The 23,242-nt window shown below is 36.3% G+C and overlaps 3 protein-coding genes across 3 annotated transcripts; all 3 read right to left on the reverse strand.

The window, feature by feature from the left end:
* Window positions 1–1,431: 1,431 nt before the first annotated feature.
* On the reverse strand, window positions 1,432–3,785 carry LOC144437907 (uncharacterized). The gene is made up of 2 exons (XM_078126939.1): window positions 3,350–3,785; window positions 1,432–1,646 (listed from the first exon to the last, which is right to left on the reverse strand). The coding sequence occupies exons 1-2, from the start codon at window positions 3,783–3,785 to the stop codon at window positions 1,432–1,434; spliced, it is 651 nt and encodes a 216-aa protein (XP_077983065.1).
* Window positions 3,786–8,438: 4,653 nt separating this feature from the next.
* On the reverse strand, window positions 8,439–10,473 carry LOC144437908 (cytosolic beta-glucosidase-like). The gene is made up of 2 exons (XM_078126940.1): window positions 9,141–10,473; window positions 8,439–8,653 (listed from the first exon to the last, which is right to left on the reverse strand). Exons 1-2 carry the CDS (start codon window positions 10,471–10,473, stop codon window positions 8,439–8,441), a joined length of 1,548 nt encoding a protein of 515 aa, XP_077983066.1.
* A 1,049-nt stretch (window positions 10,474–11,522) lies between these two features.
* On the reverse strand, window positions 11,523–23,098 carry LOC144437909 (uncharacterized). Its single transcript, XM_078126941.1, has 11 exons — window positions 22,967–23,098; window positions 21,326–21,466; window positions 21,109–21,218; window positions 20,286–20,379; window positions 19,674–19,807; window positions 18,914–19,130; window positions 18,027–18,099; window positions 17,199–17,338; window positions 16,709–16,781; window positions 14,612–15,960; window positions 11,523–13,069 (listed from the first exon to the last, which is right to left on the reverse strand). Exons 2-11 carry the CDS (start codon window positions 21,434–21,436, stop codon window positions 12,929–12,931), a joined length of 2,442 nt encoding a protein of 813 aa, XP_077983067.1. The 5' UTR covers window positions 21,437–21,466; window positions 22,967–23,098; the 3' UTR covers window positions 11,523–12,928.
* Between the last annotated feature and the right edge of the window lie 144 nt (window positions 23,099–23,242).

A 23,242-nucleotide genomic window follows, 5' to 3' on the forward strand; every position in this document is an offset into this window, starting at 1 on the left:
GATTACGAGAGTCATATCAATAGTCGCACATTATCAACACTTTCATCTGTAATTCTACAGCAAATGACTTGTAAACAAACACTATACTTGCACATATACACACATTACAAAAATTAATTTTTATCATGCAAGTTCAAAGAAAATATTTACTAAGCCTAAAACTTTTTGATGGATGTTTGTACAAATAGAAGACCGTGTACACGTCCACACTTTATATTTATGGTCTTTTATTCAATGTTCTTACTATATATTCACAACTTGCTGATGAATACATTATGTATAATGATTATCTAGCCTATTAGATATGTAGTGTGGTACTGCCCTCGTTGGTCTTCTCTGAGAGAGGAAGTTGCAAGTGATGGGTTAAGTGTCAGTATGTAGAGTACTTTGAGTACCTTTAATGTACAGGAAAAAAATTACATCCCAAAAATGTAAACTCAGCTTGTGCCCCTTGCATTAAAAACTATTGGTTATTGATTGGTAGGTAAAAGAAATGATCCATTTTCCAGTAAAATTGTTCAATATTTATCAATCAGTAATCAGTACAAATTTATGGAAAATAGCAAAAATTTACACATCCTTGAGCTTTGATAAAATCTAGGCTAATATTTTACTGTGGGCTTCTTTAAAATTATCTAAACGGACACAAATTAAAATCAAAGCAGTAAAGAATTACACTCTCAAATAAAATGAATGAATGAATGGCTTATCTTTTGATTCACTATCCCCACTTGGCCCGTAATACTAAATTTGCCAACTAAATTTAAGATATGTTTGCAGATTTTCTGTATAGTATTTCATATTTAAAACTTGTACTGCTCCTCCATAAAATACATGGTTAATATGCGAAAATTTTATTATTTAAAATTTCAAGGTAAAACAATGATAACCAACATTTTCTGGTGATAGATTTTTCCCACCTTTCAATTTTACCTCAGACGATGTATACACAAAACAAAGAACATGCATGAAAATTTGGCTTAGTTGACAGCAAGATTGTTTCAGCCTGATGGAAAATTATTTCAGTCTAACTCCCCTACCTCTTAAAGAAATTTAGCTCCCCCCCCCCCCTTGGGCACAGCATAGGGGAGGGGGAAGCTACTACAGTGGGCTCTGTCCAACTATTCATTTGCGATACATCATTTTCTGACACACAACTATCTGATTTCATTCAAACTTGGTACAAAGGTGATATACTATAGGAGCTATATGTACATTGCTTCTTATCAAAACAATATTAGTATCTTTCTATTTGACTTTGACCTTGACCTTGTGAGTCAAAATACTAAAAATGCTCATTTCTTCTATCAGTCACACAGATATAAAATATGGGGGGGGGGGGGGGTTTGAGGGTGCGTTTACTCTTCATCAATTTAGACCTCACTTCTTGCAGTATCTTGTTTTGCTTGTATTTAGTATGGAACAATACATCTACAACTCGTCCTTCTTTGTGATAGGAAAGCCATTATCTTGAATAATCTGTGAGTAGGCTTTCGCTGACGCTCTAGGAATCCGTGGCAGACTGGGGTCAGTGAAATTGACATAGTGTAAACCAAACTTGACATTGTAACCACTCATCCATTCAAAGTTATCCATTAATGACCACATGAAGTAACCTCTCACATCCACTCCATCCAACACTTTAGCTGAAAAAAAAAATATTCAAAAAAAATGAATAATGTATATAAAACTTACAGCATTATTACTGGTAACTGTAACTGGAAAATTATTCCTTCTGTGTTTTCCCCATTTCCTTGCCAAAATTGTGCTAGTTACTATGGGAATCTTTCTGTACCAAAATTTTGTCAATCAGTATGGGAATCTTTCTTTGCCAAAGATCTGTAAAATGCCACACATAGACTTTCATATGTTTGCTAGTTCTTTGACATTTCCCATGGTATGTTGACATATATATTGTCAAGTGAAATGACACTTTAATAGCAATTTGATGACATGTCTGTTAAAATATATGCCATATTTCATTTACCCACTTGGCAGTTATTAAGAAAAGAAGTGTTACAAGAGGGCATCCCACATAAGGAAAATTGGGGGTTAAAATCACACTGCAGCACGAGGCAGTTAAAAGGCTGTTTCAAAACCAGATCATTGTATTTTCATTATGTTAATAAAAATTACATGGGATCATTCTTTCTTCCATTCTCGCAAACCAGAGCTGTTATTTCTTCCGCCTTCATAAGAAATAAACATCTGGACGACACATTTTAATGGTGCTGTAAAAGAGGCTGTGGTTTGTAATGATGAGTTTCTTCTATACCAAGTTTTTCTGATACTCTATAGCTCTGCCAGATAATCCCTTTTCACACCTAGATTTTAATCCTAATCTGAAGTGGGCCTTTAATCACAAAATGTGGCTAAACACAACTCTCAGAATATGGCGTATGATAGGTTTAATTTTTACTTAGTCTGATCCAGGTCTCACCTTTGAGGATTTCATTGATGTAAGCATTCATATACTTAATCCTGTGTTGGTCATCTAGAAATGGCTCATCACCATCATCGGGTATATTGTTCTCTGTGACAAAAATGGGCGTTTTCTTGTAGTTCTTGTACATCCAGTTTAAATGTTTTCTAATAGCCCATGGTACCGTGGTAAACATTCCTTGCCTTACTGACCATGTATCTCCAAACTCTGAATGAATATTTTGATAGTTGAAGAACATCACTGGATTAAATGGTTCCGAGTCTCGTCTCTTCACCATCACGGTCTCGTAGTGATTCAGGCCGATGAAATCAATTGCCCCGAGGAGAACATCTTCCTTCTCTTCCGGAGTAAATTCCGGCAATTTAACATCTGTATGTTGTGCAAGATATCGCTTCATTTCAGCAGGATAGTCTCCATAGTAAAGAGGATGAACAAACCAACCGGTTAGCATTTGCATATATAAGTTTGCAGCTTCCAAATCTGCTTTCTGGTTTGTCATTGGTTCAGCCCAGATGGAGAACAATGACAAGCCAATCAGACCGTGTTGGTGCGATCTGTAACGTGAGTTGTAATGTTTCCAGGTGAGAGCATGGGCTAGTATAATGTTATGAGCAATATCGTAGCTATGTTGTTGGGAGAATTTTAAACCAGGGGCCAACATTCCGTACTGATGCCCAAGCAACACATACAGCTCTGGTTCATTTATTGTAGTCCACAATTTCACTTTATCGCCAAATTCATGAAAGCACACATCTGCGTATCTCACAAAGTTTCTGACATTTTCATAATTTCCAAATGCACCAATATATTGTAAATTCAATGGTAGATCAAGATGAAATAAAGTAACGACAGGTTCAATATTTGCATCAATCAAAGCGTCGATAAGTCGGTGATAATACTGAAGACCCTCCGGGTTTATCGGTTGTCGCATTGTACCATCTGGTAACAGCCGTGACCATGAAATAGAAAACCGATAGTGCGTAACACCGAGCTTCTTCAAATTCTTAACATCTTCAGCAATTTTGTGGTAACTGTCACAAGCAACATCACCTGTGTGGTTCATGAAAACGTGACCTCCTTCATGAACAAAATCATCCCAGATACTAGGGCCCCTGCCGCCTTCATTCCAGGCACCTTCAATTTGGTATGCTGATGTGCCTACACCCCATGCAAAGTCTTTGTTAAATCTAGCATGCAGAAAGACATCTCGTTCTTCATCTTGGAAGTTTTCATACACAAACTTGCCATTTAAGAGCTCCAGACCAACTACACTTCTGAAGGTGGTAAGTGATACAAGGACACTTGTAACGAAGATGAGATGTATGGTACAAATAGACACCATTTTGTTATGTTGCATATATAAATACACAATTCCTGGAGGTAAAATAAACAAAAAAATCAGTTGTGGTTTTTGTACATTTTGGAAAATAGCAGTCATCTAATAGTAATGTGATGTTCTCCAGAAATTTATATCTTTATACATATGGCACAATACTATACATGCAGTGTATAGTATCTGTTGACCCCTTTCAAAGAGCAGACTGATGAGGCTGGAATGACATGACGCGTACTTGTAACACTAACCACACAATTTCCATACATTATGCAAACCTGTTGCTTCATCTTGTCAGTGTTTTTTTTGTGGCAAAGTTCTCAATGTGCAAGGGTCACTGATGTGTCATTTTTTGACAAATTTACAAAAAAATGCTGTAAAATTATGTTTTCTGCTTTGCAGTCTAAAGAAATGAAACTTTACCCTTTTTTATGCAAATGACAATTAATATTCATATAATCTCACTTTCAAAATGTAATTACATCATATGACAGTGGGGGGAAAAAGGGACTGTGATTTGTAGGATATGTATCGCTCCACAGTCACATGCGGACTACATATGCAGACAGAACAGTGACTATTTTTTTAATATTTGTGTGAGAATGCTTTGTACCAATGTCCCCACCCCTAGCCATGCTTCTTTATCTTGCAATCTTGTGTAGTGAGTGCAAAAAGTTTATATGTTCAAAGTGTTACACTGTATACTCAAATCTTAGGGTCTATGGATAAACCAATAAATCATGCATTTCCACAGTGTTTACTTTGATCACATGATAAGAGTATATTTGTTGTGCACAATGAATACATACATGCATGTACTTGTAGGTCACTGGTATGAGAGGGGGCGGATCAGCTTCAGGTCATGCATTCACAAAAGATCTCAACAATTCAACAGAAAATATTTTTAAACTGGGTTAATTGTCAGCAATTTCTAAAGGTCTTTGTGGGTGTCTAATGTTTAGTCTGGAGCTCCAACCCCAAGGCCATAATAAATATGCTGTGCTTGTACACATTACAGAACATTATGTGATCACCCCGTCATAAAATTGGTAGCTACAATTGTAGTGTTAGGTTGTTTTTTGTTTGTTTGTTTTTTTTGTTAACTTTTTATCATTCTGGGGTTTGCACTCAAAGCTAAAAAAAAAGAACAAAAAAAAGAATCCCCACACAATTAAAAATTACTGCTGCAATTATTGCAGCTTCAAAATTCAATAGTAGCCAGGTCTTGAAGGTGGTCATTGCTATTGTCCCTCCCCTTTGAGAGTACTTACTGCAACAGCATTATGTTATTGATTCTACATTATGCTCAACCACTTATCAATTGAAAACTTACTAGTAGTAGTAGATGCAGTACTGATACTGTAGCAGTTTCGCTCTGTTGCTCTGGGCTTGATTCTCACATATCTTACCTGTACATATGACTGTGTGAAATTTTAAACCAGTCAATCGAATCAGCTGCATTGGAGCATGGAGGCATCACCCACAATTCCTATGGATGATACTTCCAATCCATGATCAGTCTGCGAGCTTCGATGTGGGGGACTCTGAAATGCCGACTGTCTGCCAGTTCACGTTTTAGAACGTAACAGTTAGAAATGAGTTCCCGAACAGTCTAGGCACAAAAAGTGTGCACTGTAAATCCTTAAGTCCTGCTTGCAGACGGTGCACGCGTTTGGAAAAGGAAGGGACGACTTTATATGGTGTATTGAGAATGCTATACGAAACAGTCTATAGCCTATAGGTCATAATCTTGGCACAGGGTACAATGTACAGGAGTCGAGTTATCCATTGCCCACGAATCTGAACAAGTACTGCGTGAAAGCTAAATCATAACGACTCAAACTTGTATTTTCAACTTACCCTAGGCTCCGTCTATATGCTCTTGAACCCGGTGTAAGCTTGTGTTCACATACGTTCATTCACAAGCTATACATCGAACTGTCTTGTCTTGGGACTCTCCTGCATAATGTATATGCATAGCTAGTTAATCATAAACACTAGCGACGACGGCCCATAGATGTGCATGTCGGGGTTACGGGGTTCTACTTCCATGCGCAGAGGTTATGAGTACTTCACACAATTTCACACATTGGACACCTATCATTATTGTACATGCCATGTACGGAGTAATCCGGGACTCGATTCTGACAATTGTCCCCCGTGTCAGTAATAATCTAATATAGACCCGTGCACCGTCTGTAAACAGGCCTAGGTCAGTCTCTGGCCTAGGTAAAGGATAATATCATATGAATCGTGCTACTACAAATGTATCAATATACTCTCCATATAACTTTCCAAAAGGTAGGGGAAATATATTCATGTCAAAACATTGTTATATTTAGCCTGTAGACAAGGAAAACAACAGTCTAAAAAGTACTACATGCCCCTATGAGTTCACAATCCTTCAGAAAATAACCTTTTCCAAAGGTAAATCCCATGGTAACTCTAGTCTGAGCGTCGAGTTCGACGAGTACACGGTACACGATTAGTACAAAATGTACTTGTACACCAAGAAGAAAACAAAAGTGAAAGGTCTTGTCATAAGTTTTTTGATTTGTGAAATTAGAAACGTTGTAGGAGATGAGGTACGGTGTATCATCACGCCCCGATCGGTCGAATTAATTGTTAAAGTATTACAATTTGTATATATAAGTTATATACATGTATTATTATCTTTCTGAAAGAATTTTGAATTTTCTTCGAAACATAAATGAGTACTATCTTTTTCGATTATTACTATTTTTCATTTATTCATCGAACTTATAGCAGGCACCTTCACTTTTTGGACTGAGTATGAAATTTAATTCTGCAAGATATCGTGAATCGTAATTAATACTAGTACTGTCACGGACATAAAGAAATTAAGGCAAGGGCATATCACGGATAACATAATGATGGTGACTGGACTTTGAGGTGTAAAACTCGATATTCGTGATATAATATAGTTTTGGAATTCATTGTGACATATATCCAATCTGTGAACATGTTCATGCAAGGACTTTTCTTCAATTTATTAGAGGATACTCAATAGGCTGCCCATCTCCGTCAACGCTCAGCAGTTCTTTCAATGATGTTATAAATAAAAAACGAACAAAAAAGATGTTCGGTTAGAGTTCAATGGCTGATGTGAATTTCATCTGGGCGCTCCATTCACATTTTGTTTTTACGAATTACACGTACAGACGTATGTTTCATCGGGGACTTTACATTAAACACATTAATATTCCTGTTGTTTCTGTGTTGCTTCTGCGTTACTTGGTTCCAATGCTAACTTAGGAAACACTCTATATCAGTCAATCAATCAATCAATCAATCAATCAATCAATCAATCAATCAATCAATCAATCAATCAGTATCGACATCACTCGAGCACATCAAAAATAGCTCAACTATGCAAAATATAGCTGATTCATCACATGACTGGTCGCCTACTCCTCAGATCGTGGTCCAGTTCTTGTCCCAAACTAGTTCCTTATTCAATTTGATTTCAGTCTCAGTCTCGATGTAGATCCAATCTAGTCTCTTTATTGAATAAAACGTTACTTAAAACGTCTGTCTATATCTCTAAACTCTATATTTTTAGATAGGTCACAATGTCTTCAATATGCTTTGATGAAATTCATAAGATGAAGTTTTCCTTAGTATCTAATATATTAAACTTTAGCCAAAAGCCAACGTCAATCAGCTCAATCTTACATGTGAAAAGATGGGATTCGATTGAATAGATGAGTAGTTAATAAATTCAGTAGTTATTGTTACTGAAATCGTAAATACCAAGGCCCCAGTCTGTAAGATACCACGTGTTGTCCTGCCCTCTTATACAGCGAATTTCACAATACTGTGCAGCTATTCTGTTTGATACTTGGGTTGTAATTGACCAAAGTATAAGGGTGCCTCAACACAGAGTATCCTTAGGAAGACTAGAACGGTGACACGATTACATCCAATGGTGACAATACAGCTGCAGCTTACTGCAACTGTCACACTGTGACAATATGTATATTTTTCTCACTCAACCGAACCCCCCCCCCCCACGATTTTCGAAACAATGAGTAGGGGGACGAAACAGCGCTCAGACTGACGACCAAATTAAATGCTACGACGGCTTGTAGATCTCACGAATTTGAAACAGCTAACGGTGAACAGTATATACAACTCTAGAATAGATGAACAACTGAACGCTTTATGGGAACCAATATACACAGCATACTTTGATAAACAGAGCTTTCCACTGCAAATTGACAGTCTTGCTCATTACTATGATACAATCAGTCGTTATGGTATTGAAAGTCTAAACATAAACATTCCGAGTTTGGCAAATTCTAAGATGCTATGGATAATGTCATATTGTTATATAAACACTACTATGAAATGCAAATTCAGTCAGGTTTAGAAATCACACGTGATGGAATACACCCAAGCTCAACGCCATCAAAATTGTTTCCATGAAGAACGTCATAGCACCAAATATGAAATGCAATACATACATAGAGGCATGATGTATAAATCTTAATCTATAAAAACAATTAAAGTTATGCTCAGTAATATTTTAAACTATTAAATACTTAAAATAAAAGATGGTGAATATGAAATGTTCCCAAGTTTTCTATAAGCGACGTACAATTCTAAAATATTGCATGGTCTGAGACTTATAGATGTAGTTTATAGATCTTCTCTTGTCTTTGAAGGAAGTCCGTTGTCCTCGATGATTTGGGCATATACTTTCGCTGATTTCCTCGGAATTCTTGGCCGGTCAGGATCAGTAAAGTTGACGTAGTATAATCCAAACTTCATACTGTAACCGTATGTCCATTCAAAATTGTCCATCAGCGACCATGCAAAGTAGCCCCGTACATCAACGCCGTCCAAGAATTGAGCTGTGAAGACGAAATTTATATGCCCATGTGTTAGAAAGCTGATGAGTACTTTGCTGATAGTAAGTTCCAATTTGCTAGCTTTATATTGCTCAGACAGTGATTTAGATGTACTGTTTACGTAACCTTTCAAAATTTATTCTAGAAACTGGTATTGTGTTATATTTTCAGGTGTGTAGAAGTTCTTTACAAAGTTTAATTGATGATTTTGTAACTCTTCCTCGGTTTTCTCTTTCGTTATAGTCACTAAATGCATTCATTTTACACTATTGTTTCTGTTTGTCTGTCATTGCCACTTCTGATTGAAAAAGGAAAGTTTAAGTTTTTCCCCACACCTTGTGTCATTGGTTGCTCCCCCCTGTTTATTTAGTATTATTTGATCATCAAATCTATCAAGTGATGAGAAACCAAAATAATTAATACAATATTTTTTTTTCAGGTTTCGGGCTTCGTGTTTTCCTTGTTCATCAGTGCCAGAGTTGCAACCTACCTTTGAGAGTTTCATCAATGTACGATGTCAAATACTTAATTCTGTCCTCGTCTTCCAAGTAGGGATCGTCTCCAATGTTCGGCAATCCATTCTCCGTGACAAAGATTACAGGCTGATTGTAATGATGATCAACCCATTGTAAAGCTCTTCGTAATCCCCATGGCACAATGGTGTAGAAACCCTCTCGGACTTCCCAACTGCCGTTGTATTGAGTGTAAACCGTCAATGGGTCGAAAAGAGCGTTTGGCTCCTCCGTGTCGCGTGCCTTTGCCACGACAGTCATGTAGTGATTAACACCGAAAAAATCACAGCTTCGCGTCAAAAGTTGTTCTCTTTCCTCTGGCAGGAACTTTGGTAAAGTAATGTTTGTATGATCTCTTATGTACTCTTTCATTTCTTCTGGGTAGTCCCCATGATAAAGTGGATGACCGAACCAGCCAATAGTATTATACATATACAAATTGGCAGCGGTAATGTCAACACCCATCTCTCTTCTCATTGGTTCAGCCCACATCGTTGTAAACGTCATACCAACAAATCCCTGTTGCTCTTTACCATATTTGGAATGATATCGTTTCCAAATACGGGCATGTGCTAATATCATATTATGCGCCATATTGTAGCTGTATTGAAGAGGTTTCTTCATTTTTGGCGGCAGCATACCGTAGTGATGTCCGAACATCACATAGGCGTACGGTTCGTTAAAAGTAATCCAATATTTCACTTTCTCACCATACTCTCGAAAGCAAAGATCGGCAAAGAATTGAAAATGTTGAGCTGTTTGTTTGTTATCAAATCCACCAATATCCTGCAAGGCTTGAGGCATGTCAAAGTGAAATAAGGTAATAACCGGTTCAATATCGGCTTCAATCAGAGAGTCGATCAGTCTGTGATAATATTGTAATCCATCATTATTGGCAGGATGACGTAATGTTCCATCCGGTAGTAACCTTGACCAAGAAATAGAAAACCGATAGTACTTCACTCCAAGATTTTTCAACATTTCGATATCTTCAGCAAATTTGTTGTAACTATCACAAGCAACATCACCTGTGTGGTCCATATATACGTTACCACTTTCGTGTACGAATGTGTCCCATATGCTAGGACCCCTACCGCCTTCGTTCCAGCCACCTTCGATTTGATATGCTGACGTAGCCACACCCCACGCAAACCCCTTGCTGAATCTATTGTGCAGGTATACATCACGGTCTTCGTCTTGAAAATTTTCGTAAACGAACTTGTCATTGATTAGCTCCAGCCCACATGTCGATCTGTACTTTGTAAGTACCAACAACAGTCCCATTGTAATGAGAAGATGATGAGAGGCCATCCTTTTATAATGTTCCTGTTTCCGCAAGAGAAAAAATGCAATCTTAATAAACTATTGTTCGGTATACGAGATTAATTTTTCGTCTTAAAAAGCTGTGGAAATGGTTATTTGCTGAGAAAACATTGGAGACGGTATGTAGCATAGTCAGGTCACAAAAACAAACACATGTTTACTCATCCCCCCCCCTCCCTTACGTACACAACCGAACATCACACCTACCTTTTAACAATCACTTTTAGATGAATAAAATAATTTTGTTACACTCTAAGAGACTGGAATTCCTGTCAAAGTAGCTACTATACGTAATCTTATGAACATTGACTTGCACAATACAGACTTTCCATAGCAATGAATTTGGCCTCAAGCGATTTGCATGAGAGACATCTTTGGGCTAGCGTTCACTTCAGCAATGACTTCAGAAAACCAGATTGTAATTATTACTATGTGAAGTCTCCAGAAATCCATGCTGGAAGATGCAAGATGAAGGACCCCCCCCCCCTCCCCACATCACAGTATGCTTGATGTCGTCCATGCATAAGTCTTCCTAATAAAAGTATGTGCAGAGTTACAATGGAATGTTGTAGTGCCATACACCAGCCATTTATTGATGGATTTTAGATCTTAGCAAAACCATTGCAGCTGGTTACAAGCAAGTACACAACGGGTATGTACTGAATTTCAGAATAACAAGTAAACATATTGTGAAAAACCTTGTACACATACCTCAATGTTTTCAGACTGTTCTCTAACAATTTTCAGCAGGGTTTGTATATGTTTACCTGAAGACGTTTTTAGAAATGTCCCACAGTGGTAAAGCGCAGCAAAATCAATACTGTCTTACTGGGGAACTGAATAGTTTCTCTCACCAGGATTATGCAAAGTATATTGATCCTTCGACCTCAGTCAATTCATAACACCCTCCCCCAGAAAAATAGATGGAAGACAGAATATTTTCCTTCAAACATGTTACAGTCGTTTTATTTCTTATGACATTAAGTACATCTTAATATAAAGGTCAACTTTCTCAATAATGTTGAATTTCGTGAAAATACATATCTTCAATTCTTTGTCGTGAAATTTTTTTACAGGGAAAATGTTCCATTTCTTCATACGGTTTGAATGGCTGATATTCAGATATACAAAAGGCTTTTTAAAAAGCACAGGACTTACAACAAAATGGGCCTAAATCCAAAGACAGAAAGTATTGCAAATGAAATGCTTTATTTCAGTTGTATTGCAAAATGTAGAATAATGGTCCATTGTACAAGACATATGCATTTTTATCCACGCTAGGGAGTTGGGGATAGAGTTAGGTTTGGGATAGTAATGGGGTTTAGATATTAGACCCCTTATCACAAACCCAATTAGTATCTTTGACAATGAAAGACCACTATTCTATATGTGCTTCATTTGTCTCCTTTTTTCTGAAATGGATGATAACACGACTGGGTAATTTTGCAATGTATGTCACAGGAAGACTTTGCAAAGTAAGCAATCATATTGCCGATACACAGATTTGGACATAAATGTACCTTGAATACTGACATTTTCAGGAAGTTTGTCAATTTCTAAAAAATAAAAAAATAAAATAAGCAACAGGTTTGCATATTGTTTTTTTTGGCAGCGTTCTTTTGGCTTGTAAACCAAAAAAAATTGAAAATAAGATAATTTAAGATACAGCTTTACAGGTAATTTCTACATATAGCGGCTGTATATCATATATGTATATCATGCTGTTAATATTTTGTTATCTTTCATCAAAATTACAAAGTCTTTTGTTGATGTCAGTGAACATAAAAGATTGATGGAATGATCACCACAAATGGATGTGTCCATACCTGTATCATGACTTCACAGGATCTGTGCAATGTACCCACAGGGACCAATTTAATTGAAAAATCAAAGTTTTTACAATGTCTCCACATTTTGCTAGATGGAAGCCTTTATCTGGTCCTTTTGAAGTGAAATATCTGTCATTGTTTTCCCTTATTTAACAACGTAATAAGCTCCAAACTGACTGGCTAACTACTGTCCTAATGACTCTCCAAACTTTGACATATAGAAGTTCATTCTTGACAGCCATTCAACTGACAGCCATCTGGGAAATTCTGAAAGATATTTTTGGGTTTACAGCCTTGATTTCAAGGAAATAGATAATCTTGTACTTTTCGTTAACACAACTCCAGGATATAAGGACATTTCATAAACTTTGGGGTCTCGAGAGTTATTTCTTGATTTCATATCACTTGCGCTACACATGTTTGCCAAGAAAAAATTAATTGAATCTTTTCGACTCCTTATTTGTTGTTCTGTGTAGTTTTTTCAATGGACACACATTGGCTTATGCGGATGGGAGTAAGCAGACATGCATAATCTGCAAACGCAGAACATAAATATAAATATTCATGATTCACGGTAATAAGCACTTTGGAGTCATGAATTGCAGTGATAGTGTTCATATCATTTCCTGCACAGCATTGCTGTCATACAACTGTAAATAATATGTCTTCATCCAGCTCAGATCAAACTTTAAACTGAGCAGTTTTGTCTGAATCTTCCGTCTATCGATGGTATCCTCAAAGTGAGAATCATCAATCTGTTGGGAGAGAAATAAGAAATCAGAAACATGTCCTTTACATTTGTCATTTCCTGTGTATACGTTTTCAGGGAACACCAGTGAGAATTTTGTCATGTTAGTGGTCAATAATGGGAGTTCGACATGCAAATGAGATGAGCTCTACGACTCATCTGTAAACACAAAGTAACTACCTAGTATGCTGTATGTCAACTTTTCATGACTGTTATTGTCAGTCCCTTACAATACATACAAATAGATACTTTACGTTCAAATAATTTAATTTCATCTCTGAGTAGAGTTCGCATTGAAATTTAATTTCATCAACCAACAGCATACACTAAAATGTGTTGCCAGGAGCGTCCTTATCAACCTTTCCCTGTTGTGGTAAGGGATGAGAAGCGTGCCAACAAAATGGTAGTCTTGCTGCTAGACGTTCGGGCTTTCTTTCGATGCTATAACTATAAGCGAACGAAGTTCGCATGTGAGGGCTTGCCCGAACAGTCTAGCGAATGTCATTTTCAGACCGGACATTCCATTGAGATTACGATAAGCGGTGGGTTGGGCCATATATGCATATATATACTTCAATATATTCAATCTCTGCATGCAGGTGTTGACAAACACATTTATGTCATTACTATGTCTTATCAGTTTATGGTAATTGTGTTTGATGAGTGTGTAGACGTTGTCATTCACACATTTTAGTTAACGCATTGGTGGTTATTTTTACAAGCCCCTCCTTAAGATGAATATGTATGAAAATTAAGCTATTGTCCTCTGTTTGTGCTTGTCGCTAATACGGTTCTATCTCTGATTGGCAGTTATTTATATCCCGATGACATTCGCTAGACCTCGAATGTTCCATCCTCGATAGCGTTGTTCGGCTGTGTGTCGTATTTTATCTGAAGAACATCCGAGGGCTAGCTGATAGACTAACAAAATGGCTGTTCGATCTATCAACAGTGTGGCAAGAATATCAGATACTTGCAATATTTCAACAACTGACAGCCAGTGTCATCTGGGAATTTTATTGCTGTGTTGACTGATGAAAGTTAAAATGTTGTTGAAATAGATATTGGTATACTAATTTTTATGTATTGATATGCTAGTTGTAGGTTCAAAAGAGGCAACCATTGTAAGGTTATCTTAGATTAGGGTTAAAATTGACATCGTTTACAAAGAGTGCAGAAAGGCCAATTAAAAAAGAAAATTGTGTGTTTCAAATATTCTGACAGACCCAAGTTTAAGCCTCCAACCCTAAACATTTTTTTAACATTTAAAAACAAAAAGATAAGAAATTCTTTGTCTTCTTGACCTTCATGTATGTCTTTTTCCTTTCCCCAGTGATGTTTGTATTTATTTCATCAAACCATCATATAAGGGGTACTCTGACCGATATTTTGTTTGTTTTTGGGTCAAAGCAATACTTTTCAAAAATAACAATTAAAAAGATAAAACAAAATAAAATCCCGACCTACTTATCCTATTTTCTGAGGCCATGTTATCGGAAACACACAATAATAATTTTTTTTTGGCCTAATACAATATTTTACTACTTACTTCACTTCCGCTGGGTCGTTTTGGCTGATATGGTGGTGGCAGTGAATTATCTGGAGATGAAATAACCATCTTTTCTTGTGACTTCAGTGATATCTTTATACGATTTGTTGACTCATTGCTAGATTGAATCAATCGACTCTGATCATGTGGATAAGTTGATTCTTCAGATGTCTGTGAAGTGATATCTCTTTCCTCTGTTTTTTCACCCGAGTCTTTCACCTTCTCTTTGTTCCTACATTTCTCTTGTACCCCTATTGTTTCTGTAAATACACATGGATGAACAGAAGATTTCGAAATGACAACTTCTTTCATTTTATCCCTTTGCACTTTATTGCTCAGTTTTTCAATCCCGACATCTATCATAAACTCGTTTTCAAGGTTCTTCCTATATTTTTGTTTGGGCTGACTCTTTGCAGCAACATTTCTGATTTTGGGATATTTTCTTGGACTGCAGTGTTCGATATCTTTCGGTGATAACCTTTGAACAAGAACAAGCACTTCCTTTGCATCAACTGGACTTCCTGGTGCACTTATTGTATTTTTTCCTACATTGTTAGAATTTCCAGATCTAATTCTAACAACTCCATGTTCTACACTTTCATCTTCATGCTTCTGTGTACTGTTGTTGGTGTCTAGTCTCACTACATCATTTTCATTTTCACCATCATGTGTCCCCTTTTGGCCTCGTTTGTCACAATCTTTAACATTTTGCTTTTTTGGACTATAATATGCAACATCATTTGGTGTAAGTTTTGAAATACAAACTTGCAATCTCTTTTGCACAGTATTTGGACTTTCACAATCTTTGGCTGCATTTTTCTGTATATTTGTTGAGATTCCAGATTTGCTTTTTACGCCATCAATGTCAATATCTTGCTCCCCTGGGTGTTCCATTTTCTTGGGCATATCACAGCTCACTATTTCTAAGCCTTCTTCTTCTAACGTAGAATCATAATCAAATTTTCTCTTCCTCTCTGATTTGCCAAGACTTTTTAAGTTCCTTTGACTCATTTTAGCTTGACTTCTTGGACTATAACGTTCTACATCTTTTGGTGTTAATTTTGGAACACACAGGTGTAATTTCTTTTGAGAATGCGTCGGAATTTTCATCAAACTTGCAGACGTTTCAGAGATGCTTCTATCATCTTTAAGTTCTTCTTCTTCTTCCTCTCTGTGCTCTGTCATCTCAAATGTTTCACTATCCAAGAGTTCAAACTCTGCATCATCAATTTCAAAGTCACTGTCAAGTTTTCTCTGATTTCCTTGACATGTTTGATTCTTAGAGACTGTGTTGTTCACATCGGTAGAATTTCTAGGACTATGGCATTCTGGATCTTCTGATGATGGGTCTGCAAAACATAACATTTGTACAAAGAGAATCACATCTTTATTGTTACAAGTTATTTTCAGCATATTACATATTAAAATAGTGCCAATGGTATTGTAGCACAACTGTAAAGTTTGTGATAATTTAAAAAAATGTTTACCCATGTGTCAATCTAACCTTGTTCAAGTTGTTGTTTCCTGTTAATACGTACCATTATTTTAGTGTTGCTATGTGTAGTTTCTAAGTTCCTGGGTGACTATTTGCAATTGTTGGAATATTTATCTACTTGCCTAACTACCCTATTGTTAATTATCTTTGTGATATACAGCATCATTTGGTTGTTGCTATGGGTATATTCTTGTTGCTAGGTATATATGTATTAACTTTTTTTGATACTTATCCACTTGCCTAACTAACCCTGTTATCTTTGCAATATGCATTATCATTTGACTGTTGCTATGGACATGGTCTTGTTGCTAAGCAAATTTGCATACATTTTTTTAATGTTTATTCACTTGCCTACCCATTCCTGTTGATATTGTTAGCATTCTAGCTTTGCTAATTGGCAATAGCAAGTGGATACTTCAGTATTTTAAAGTAGAAACATGTGCCTTTTATATATATGCAGCACAAACTTCTTCCCCCCAAATCATATAAACTCAGCTTACCAGGTATGCCCCTTTCAAATTTGAAAATTCTATCAGCTCACATTCAGAGCAAACCACTGATTACAGCAGAGATGCTAGTTCTCATTTATCATGTGTACATACCTGATGTGGATTGGGTCTGATCAGCAAGATGGCAATCTTCTAAATAGTCAGCAGGGTTACTTGGAATTTGTGACTAAAAAAAATCACATGGACAATGGTAAGTCATGCAAACAGATGAGCTCAATATTGTACATGTACACAACCTTGTACACATCTAAGCAGCTGTCATATCATACATTTTGCAGCTCGAGTGAACGTAAGACAAGAATTGACAGAATACACAAACGTAGGTTGAATTTAGTGATTCAAGGTTTCATTTCTGTATTTTATATAGTCATTAGTAAGGGTATCATGGGTGGTTTTTTTTTACCAAAGATCTGTGCGAATGAAATCTGTTCACAGTCTCACTGTTTGAGATAGGGAGGAACCATAGCGGAGGGGAGAAGACTTGTCAAAACCCTGCAGCATATACATCCAGAGCTACATTTGTACATATTTTGGTTAAAGTCACTCCATCTGTAAGTACTTCTTATAAATCTGTATGTTTTACCTCAGCAAATGAGACAAGTCCATCAATAGAATCATCTCTACTAAACTTGGTCTGTAAACTACCAGTCTGCTGTATGTCTTGGTATGATTTCGAACTTGTACCATGGGAAGACACTGGAGGGCAGTAGTCAGGTTTCCACTCTTAAAATAACAAACAACATACCGTCAAAACACAAGAAAAATAGTACTAGACACATGCACACCACATGATTTGTGATGTTTAATATAGATATGCCATGCATCAATACCTGTAGAATAGACACAACAATGTTCCCCACAATATAATAGGCACCATGCTATGGATTTTTTGAAAATATGATAAATAAAATTTTTGTTGAGCAAAGTTTCTGTGATTTTATTGTTAATTTCTGGCAAAACTCTACATTACATAGTGTGCTGAATGAAATGAGTTTCAGCCACCATAGAGAGTAATATTCAGAGGGAAAGTCACTATTCAGTTTTCATATACATGTGTTGAGCTTGCACATACATTATTCCTTCTATTTTTGTTGGCAAGTTCTTGAAACATTTCACTGAACCTCCACGATAACAACACTGTCATTACACATGTTGGGAGTTACCAGTACTTATAGGAATTCTATATTCATGAGAAAATTAGAATACATCACTGTTTACGGTCACACCATTATACAATGATATCGTATAAGAGTGGTATTCATATTTCAACCATACAGCCTCTACTTAATATATAGATATTATAGCTATTGGATTACAGAGTAGAAAATATTCAAGGTACAAAAAACAACCAGCAATGTACGATTGCACTGAAAAATGAGGGATAATCTATTCTCAAAATTGAAGTGTTTACCTTCCAGACTCTCTAATATTTTCATCTGAAGTTGGGGAATCTCACATTCTTCGTAATTTAAACCATCTGGACCCTGCAAATGGAAAATAAAAACATCTATCGATAACAAGTCTAGAAATGACAGACCTTGGTGAGAGTTACCAACAGTTATTGGTAAACCTGGCTGCACTTTTTCAAACAGATTTTCTTTGAGTATCTTTTCTATTTGGTTCAGAGAAACATTTGACACATTGCCAACTTCATTTAATTCTTGGCATCTATCTTTCAAGTATTTGAGAAAGATGAAAAACTGAATCAAGTCTGACATCAGCTTGTAAATTTTATCAAAGTAAGAAAGTTCCTTAGTCATGAATGTCCCCAGCTGCTGTATTTTTGGCTATAATCATTTATCTTTGCCTGTTAACAATACATTAAACCTTTCTATGACACTTTTATTGGTTCATAGACCCTCCACACAACGGTGGAGGGACTGTTTGGTTCAATCATTCTGATTAGCTGAAATACCTAAGTTCTACCTTCTTGTCATCGTTACAGTATGGTATACAAAGTCTCTTCAAAATAGTATCAACAATTCACTAGTCTGTCAATCATTGACATAAATGTCCACCAAGTGACACTAGAGTAGTACAATGTGTATGTCAGGTGTCATTTTTTGAATTTAATCTGTATCAAATTGTAAACATGCTGTCCAACTGTTGTGTTGTGTCATAATACTGCTTTCAAGAACAAAGGTTGACATTTTATCGGCATAAAAAGTGAGTAAAGACATTGAAGAGATTTCAAATTCTGATTTGGATTGCATTCTATTGCTCTTTTCATGGGCCTTCAGGAATGCCCTGATACTGTTCACACAGAGATCATGAGGGTGGTGAATTGCAAATGCATACCTGAGGTACTCCATACTGCAATGTGAAAGGACTGTATATATCTTCATAAGTATCATTGTATTGTGAATAATTACTTCCATCAGCAGTGACCTGGCTCTCCTTGACCCTATCTGTCATGACATCTGCTCCTTCTTGTGCACACTCAACCAGTTGAGTTAATGTCGATTGGCTGGCTGCGCTGTCAGAATTTTCATCTGAGCTATTTCTGTGTGATTTTCTGCAAGCAAGTGTATTTATTTATCATATATCTAGATGGCAGGTAACTAATTTGGAAAGGCAAATTACCAGTATTTAAGTTTTATTTTTAGTTATCAGTGTCTTCTATGTGCTATTATTTCCAAAAAGCAGCCGTAGTCCTACAATGCTGTAATCTAAACCAAACATTTTGAATTCTGATTCTGGGTAATATTTTGAATGCTTTGATCAAACTGATAACACCATACTCTATCTTGTATGATCTCATAACCATGTATAAAATCTTTTAAACATAACCACTACAGTCGCCCAATTTTTTCCATTCATTATTTGCATAAAACATTTTTTTAAAAACACACACAAACAAACATGGCTGTCTTCTTTTTTGTGAAATGATAATCTTAGTGAATGATTGTGAAACACTTGGGTGAACGCCTAAGCTCAGATAAGTAGTAACTGGGAAATATAAAAAAAAACTGAGAAAAAAAATTTCCTTAAAAAACTTGTAGTGAATAAACATTATGAGACTTGAAAAAAAATGTATGTAACTAGCAAACTACAATACCGCCATAGTTCAGCCATCTTGTTCTGTATGCTAGGATTCTCCATAATGTTTGGTAGTTTGGGTAGGCAGAGGTACTTTTGTTTTAAAGCCCAGGTTGTAATGTGATTAATGTACAGCACAAACATACTGGTATACTGGAAAAAATTTTACAAAATACTACATGTTAGATGGGAAACAAGTGAAATTCTCACTAGTATCCATAAATTTACAGTTTGTTGAAAAGAGTCGAACCACTTAGACATCGTACGTATGTGACAGGGCTTTGTTGCGTGCTCCCTATTACGTCACTGTGGAACTGTCAAGGCTTTCCCAGTCAGTCCACAGACTGTCCCAGAGTCACCCAGGCCCGGCAAACATAGCACCAGCAGGCTCCATGTGAGTAATTGTCCCCAACCTTTTGAATCATTACTCCAGGAGTTCACCCTAAATTTGCACTCGTCTTGTGATTTCTGTCATGATTTTGGTTGTAACAAACACAGGTATAAATTCAACTAAATAGAAGCACTAAACTGTCTCAAGTAAAATTTTAGTGTATTTTTAGACTAAAAATTAATGAAAAATTGCAGTCAACTTGGGCTTCAATAAGACATTGTGCCCTTGACATTGACTTACCAGATTGCTCTCTAACATTGGCAGTACTTTATACTTCTTCAAAATGACCACTGCATCTTTCAAGTCTGTAAAGAAATCAATACCTCCTTCTTCCCTACAATGGAATATACAATAATGTTGCCTGGCATTATTTTCCTGTCAGTTATGCTCAAAATCAAAATCAAAGTTCTTAGTGCCATTTTTCACTGTCTTCCTTCACACAAGAACAATTCATCCTTTTCAAATTTAGGGGATGCCATATTATTCTTTGTTTGTCTGTTTTGAAAACCATTTTATCGAACACTGTATCACAAATCAATAAATCTATGTAAAATATTGAAATACACAATGATATCAAATTCTTCATTTGAGAAAGAAGCGTCACAAGAGGGCATTAAGAATAATGAGGAAATTAAGGGTGATATCAGTACATACAGCAGTCACTAAAACATGGATAAAAATATTGTGATATGAAAATAATGTCAGTGGAACATTTTGACTGATTTAGAATGTGCCCAAATTTCACTGTGAAATGATTCAAAGAAGACTATAGTATTAGTACTAAAGATGTGAGTGGGCCTCACGTCTGGTCCAAAAGCTACTAGTATTACCAAACAGCACTCCTAGTGGCCAAATTATACAATCTTTTGTCTTTCTATAAAATGTGGTGCATATTTTTTTACAAAACACAAGTGAAGACTTGGATTTATTCACAGAAGCTTAGGGTGTACTATAACCTGGCTCAACACTACTGAACAGAATATAGCGCTGGAGACTGTCACTAAATAAATAAATTTGATTGGTTGATTTGACTAGGTGATTATTCAAATGTGTCCATACTTACTCTTCAAATACCTTCAGACATTCCCTGGAAAATATAACTTTGATAATGACATCATCATCTGTCACATGACCATATGCCACAACATCATCACAATCATCTGATTTGGTTACCTGAAAAAAAAATTCAAACATCATTTCTATAAAGTTTAAGCCACAAACAAACTGGCAACAATGTTCACAACATACAACTGCCAATAGAATTGTACAATACAACTTACGTTTTGAACAAACGCAGTGACTGCATTATTAATTTCTTCTCCATAAAATTCACACACCATTGTCTTGGCTATGAGTATATGGATCCATGGCTCTCTTATATAATTGTCCATCACAGAAAACGTTATCTTCGATACTGCAGTCTGACAAAAGAAATAGTCTTTGTTAATGAAATATAGTGTTTTCCTCATATACATATAGCATATTCCAAAGAAGAGTTAATGTATAACAATAACCACACACACACACACACACACACACACACGCACGCACGCACATACGCACACACACACACACTTCTGCAGTGTGCACAGTAGAAAGGGGGGGGGGGGGCTGGGATCGGGAACTGTCTGTTGAAACTATCACCTGACATTAAAGGAAAATGCCACTCCAGGAAATAGATGTATGTATTTTTCCAAACTTTGGGTTGATAAAATTGATTTTTTTTCCAAATGGAATCAGAGTAGATAGCATGACTGACTGATTTGATGTGGAATTATCAACTAATCAGGATGGCATAGTCCTGTTTTCTCAATTTGCAAATTTTTTGGGTGTAGGATTTGGAGTATTATTATGCAGTGAATTTTGAGTTAGTCCAGGTACACAAGGCATCGATGTTAAGTGACAAAACCTTCTATTTTGCCCATTTAATTCCCAAAATCATTCAACAAGAGAAAATGACTCAAACTCCTTTTGGTTATACATGTACAACCTATAACACCAAAGTAAAGCGTTTTCTGTACATACCACAATTGTTTATAGCATCCATACAGCAAGTGTAAAAGTATACTGTTTTACTTGCTAACTTACCACTTTAGAAAGTCCACATGCTAGGCTTGTAAATAAACCAATTGAAAGAATATACTTTTACATTTTATATGAATGCTATAAATGGGTGTAGCACATAGAGAAAATGCTTTACTTCAGTGTTACTCATTGTAAATAGAAGGCTGATATTTAAAAAAATAAATTCAAGCATTAGATGTTAGTGTTTACAATGTAATTATAAATATATGTTACCATTTGAGTGGGGAGGGGGACTATAGATGATGCAGATATTATGTATACCTGTGTATTTACTACAGGTGACAAGTAGGTATCTACCAAGGTCCCCAAGTCATTTTATCAGGGTTTATAACCTTGGTGGATTCTGAGCAATTTCTGCTGTACAGTAAACCAATTTTACCTCTTTCCCCTTCATGTTACCGAGGAAGCACAACCTTAGCAAAAATACTGGGTACATTAGATAGACTTTCCACAATCTCACTGAAATTTCTCTCAGGAGAAAGGAACTTATACCTGTTCTCGTCTTTGCATTTATTAACTTGACCATGTCCCCCCCCCCCTATGTTTTGAGTGTACCCGAAAACAGCTGCTATTTCCATGATGATTATAGTAAACAACTTTGCAACTATTCTAATGATGTCTTTACGTCAAGATAAACGTATATATGGCTTAGTAGTATGATCACATACAATATTAAATTATGACATATGTTTCTCCTCCATTCTTTGTATTAATGAACCCTGGAACATACAACAACACAACGTAGCATTTGGTGTGTACTGGCAGTGGTATTTCCCTGTATTGTGGCACAGACATGCAATGCAACCTGAGAATTCAGCTAAACTTCATCCACTTACCACTCTTTACACACTATCTAAATTTCCAGAGAGCACATTGCTTCTTCCGACTATTTTGATAAACACCTTCAACAACCGACTAACCAGTAAACAACACAAGCAGTCAGCTCTCTCTAGCTAACGCTGGCTCTGCGCCCTCCACGTGAACTTTGCTATCCCAGAATGCAGCATAGAAATAACTGGGTCAAGACAAGTTCTGGCTTGGAAAAACCCTCAAACCCTTACAAGTTACTAACATGCCGATTTGTTTGTGCATCTAGGTCACTGAGAAAATAA

Source organism: Glandiceps talaboti, chromosome 7, assembly GCF_964340395.1.
Source record: "Glandiceps talaboti chromosome 7, keGlaTala1.1, whole genome shotgun sequence".
In the NCBI taxonomy this organism is placed as follows: domain Eukaryota; kingdom Metazoa; phylum Hemichordata; class Enteropneusta; family Spengelidae; genus Glandiceps; species Glandiceps talaboti.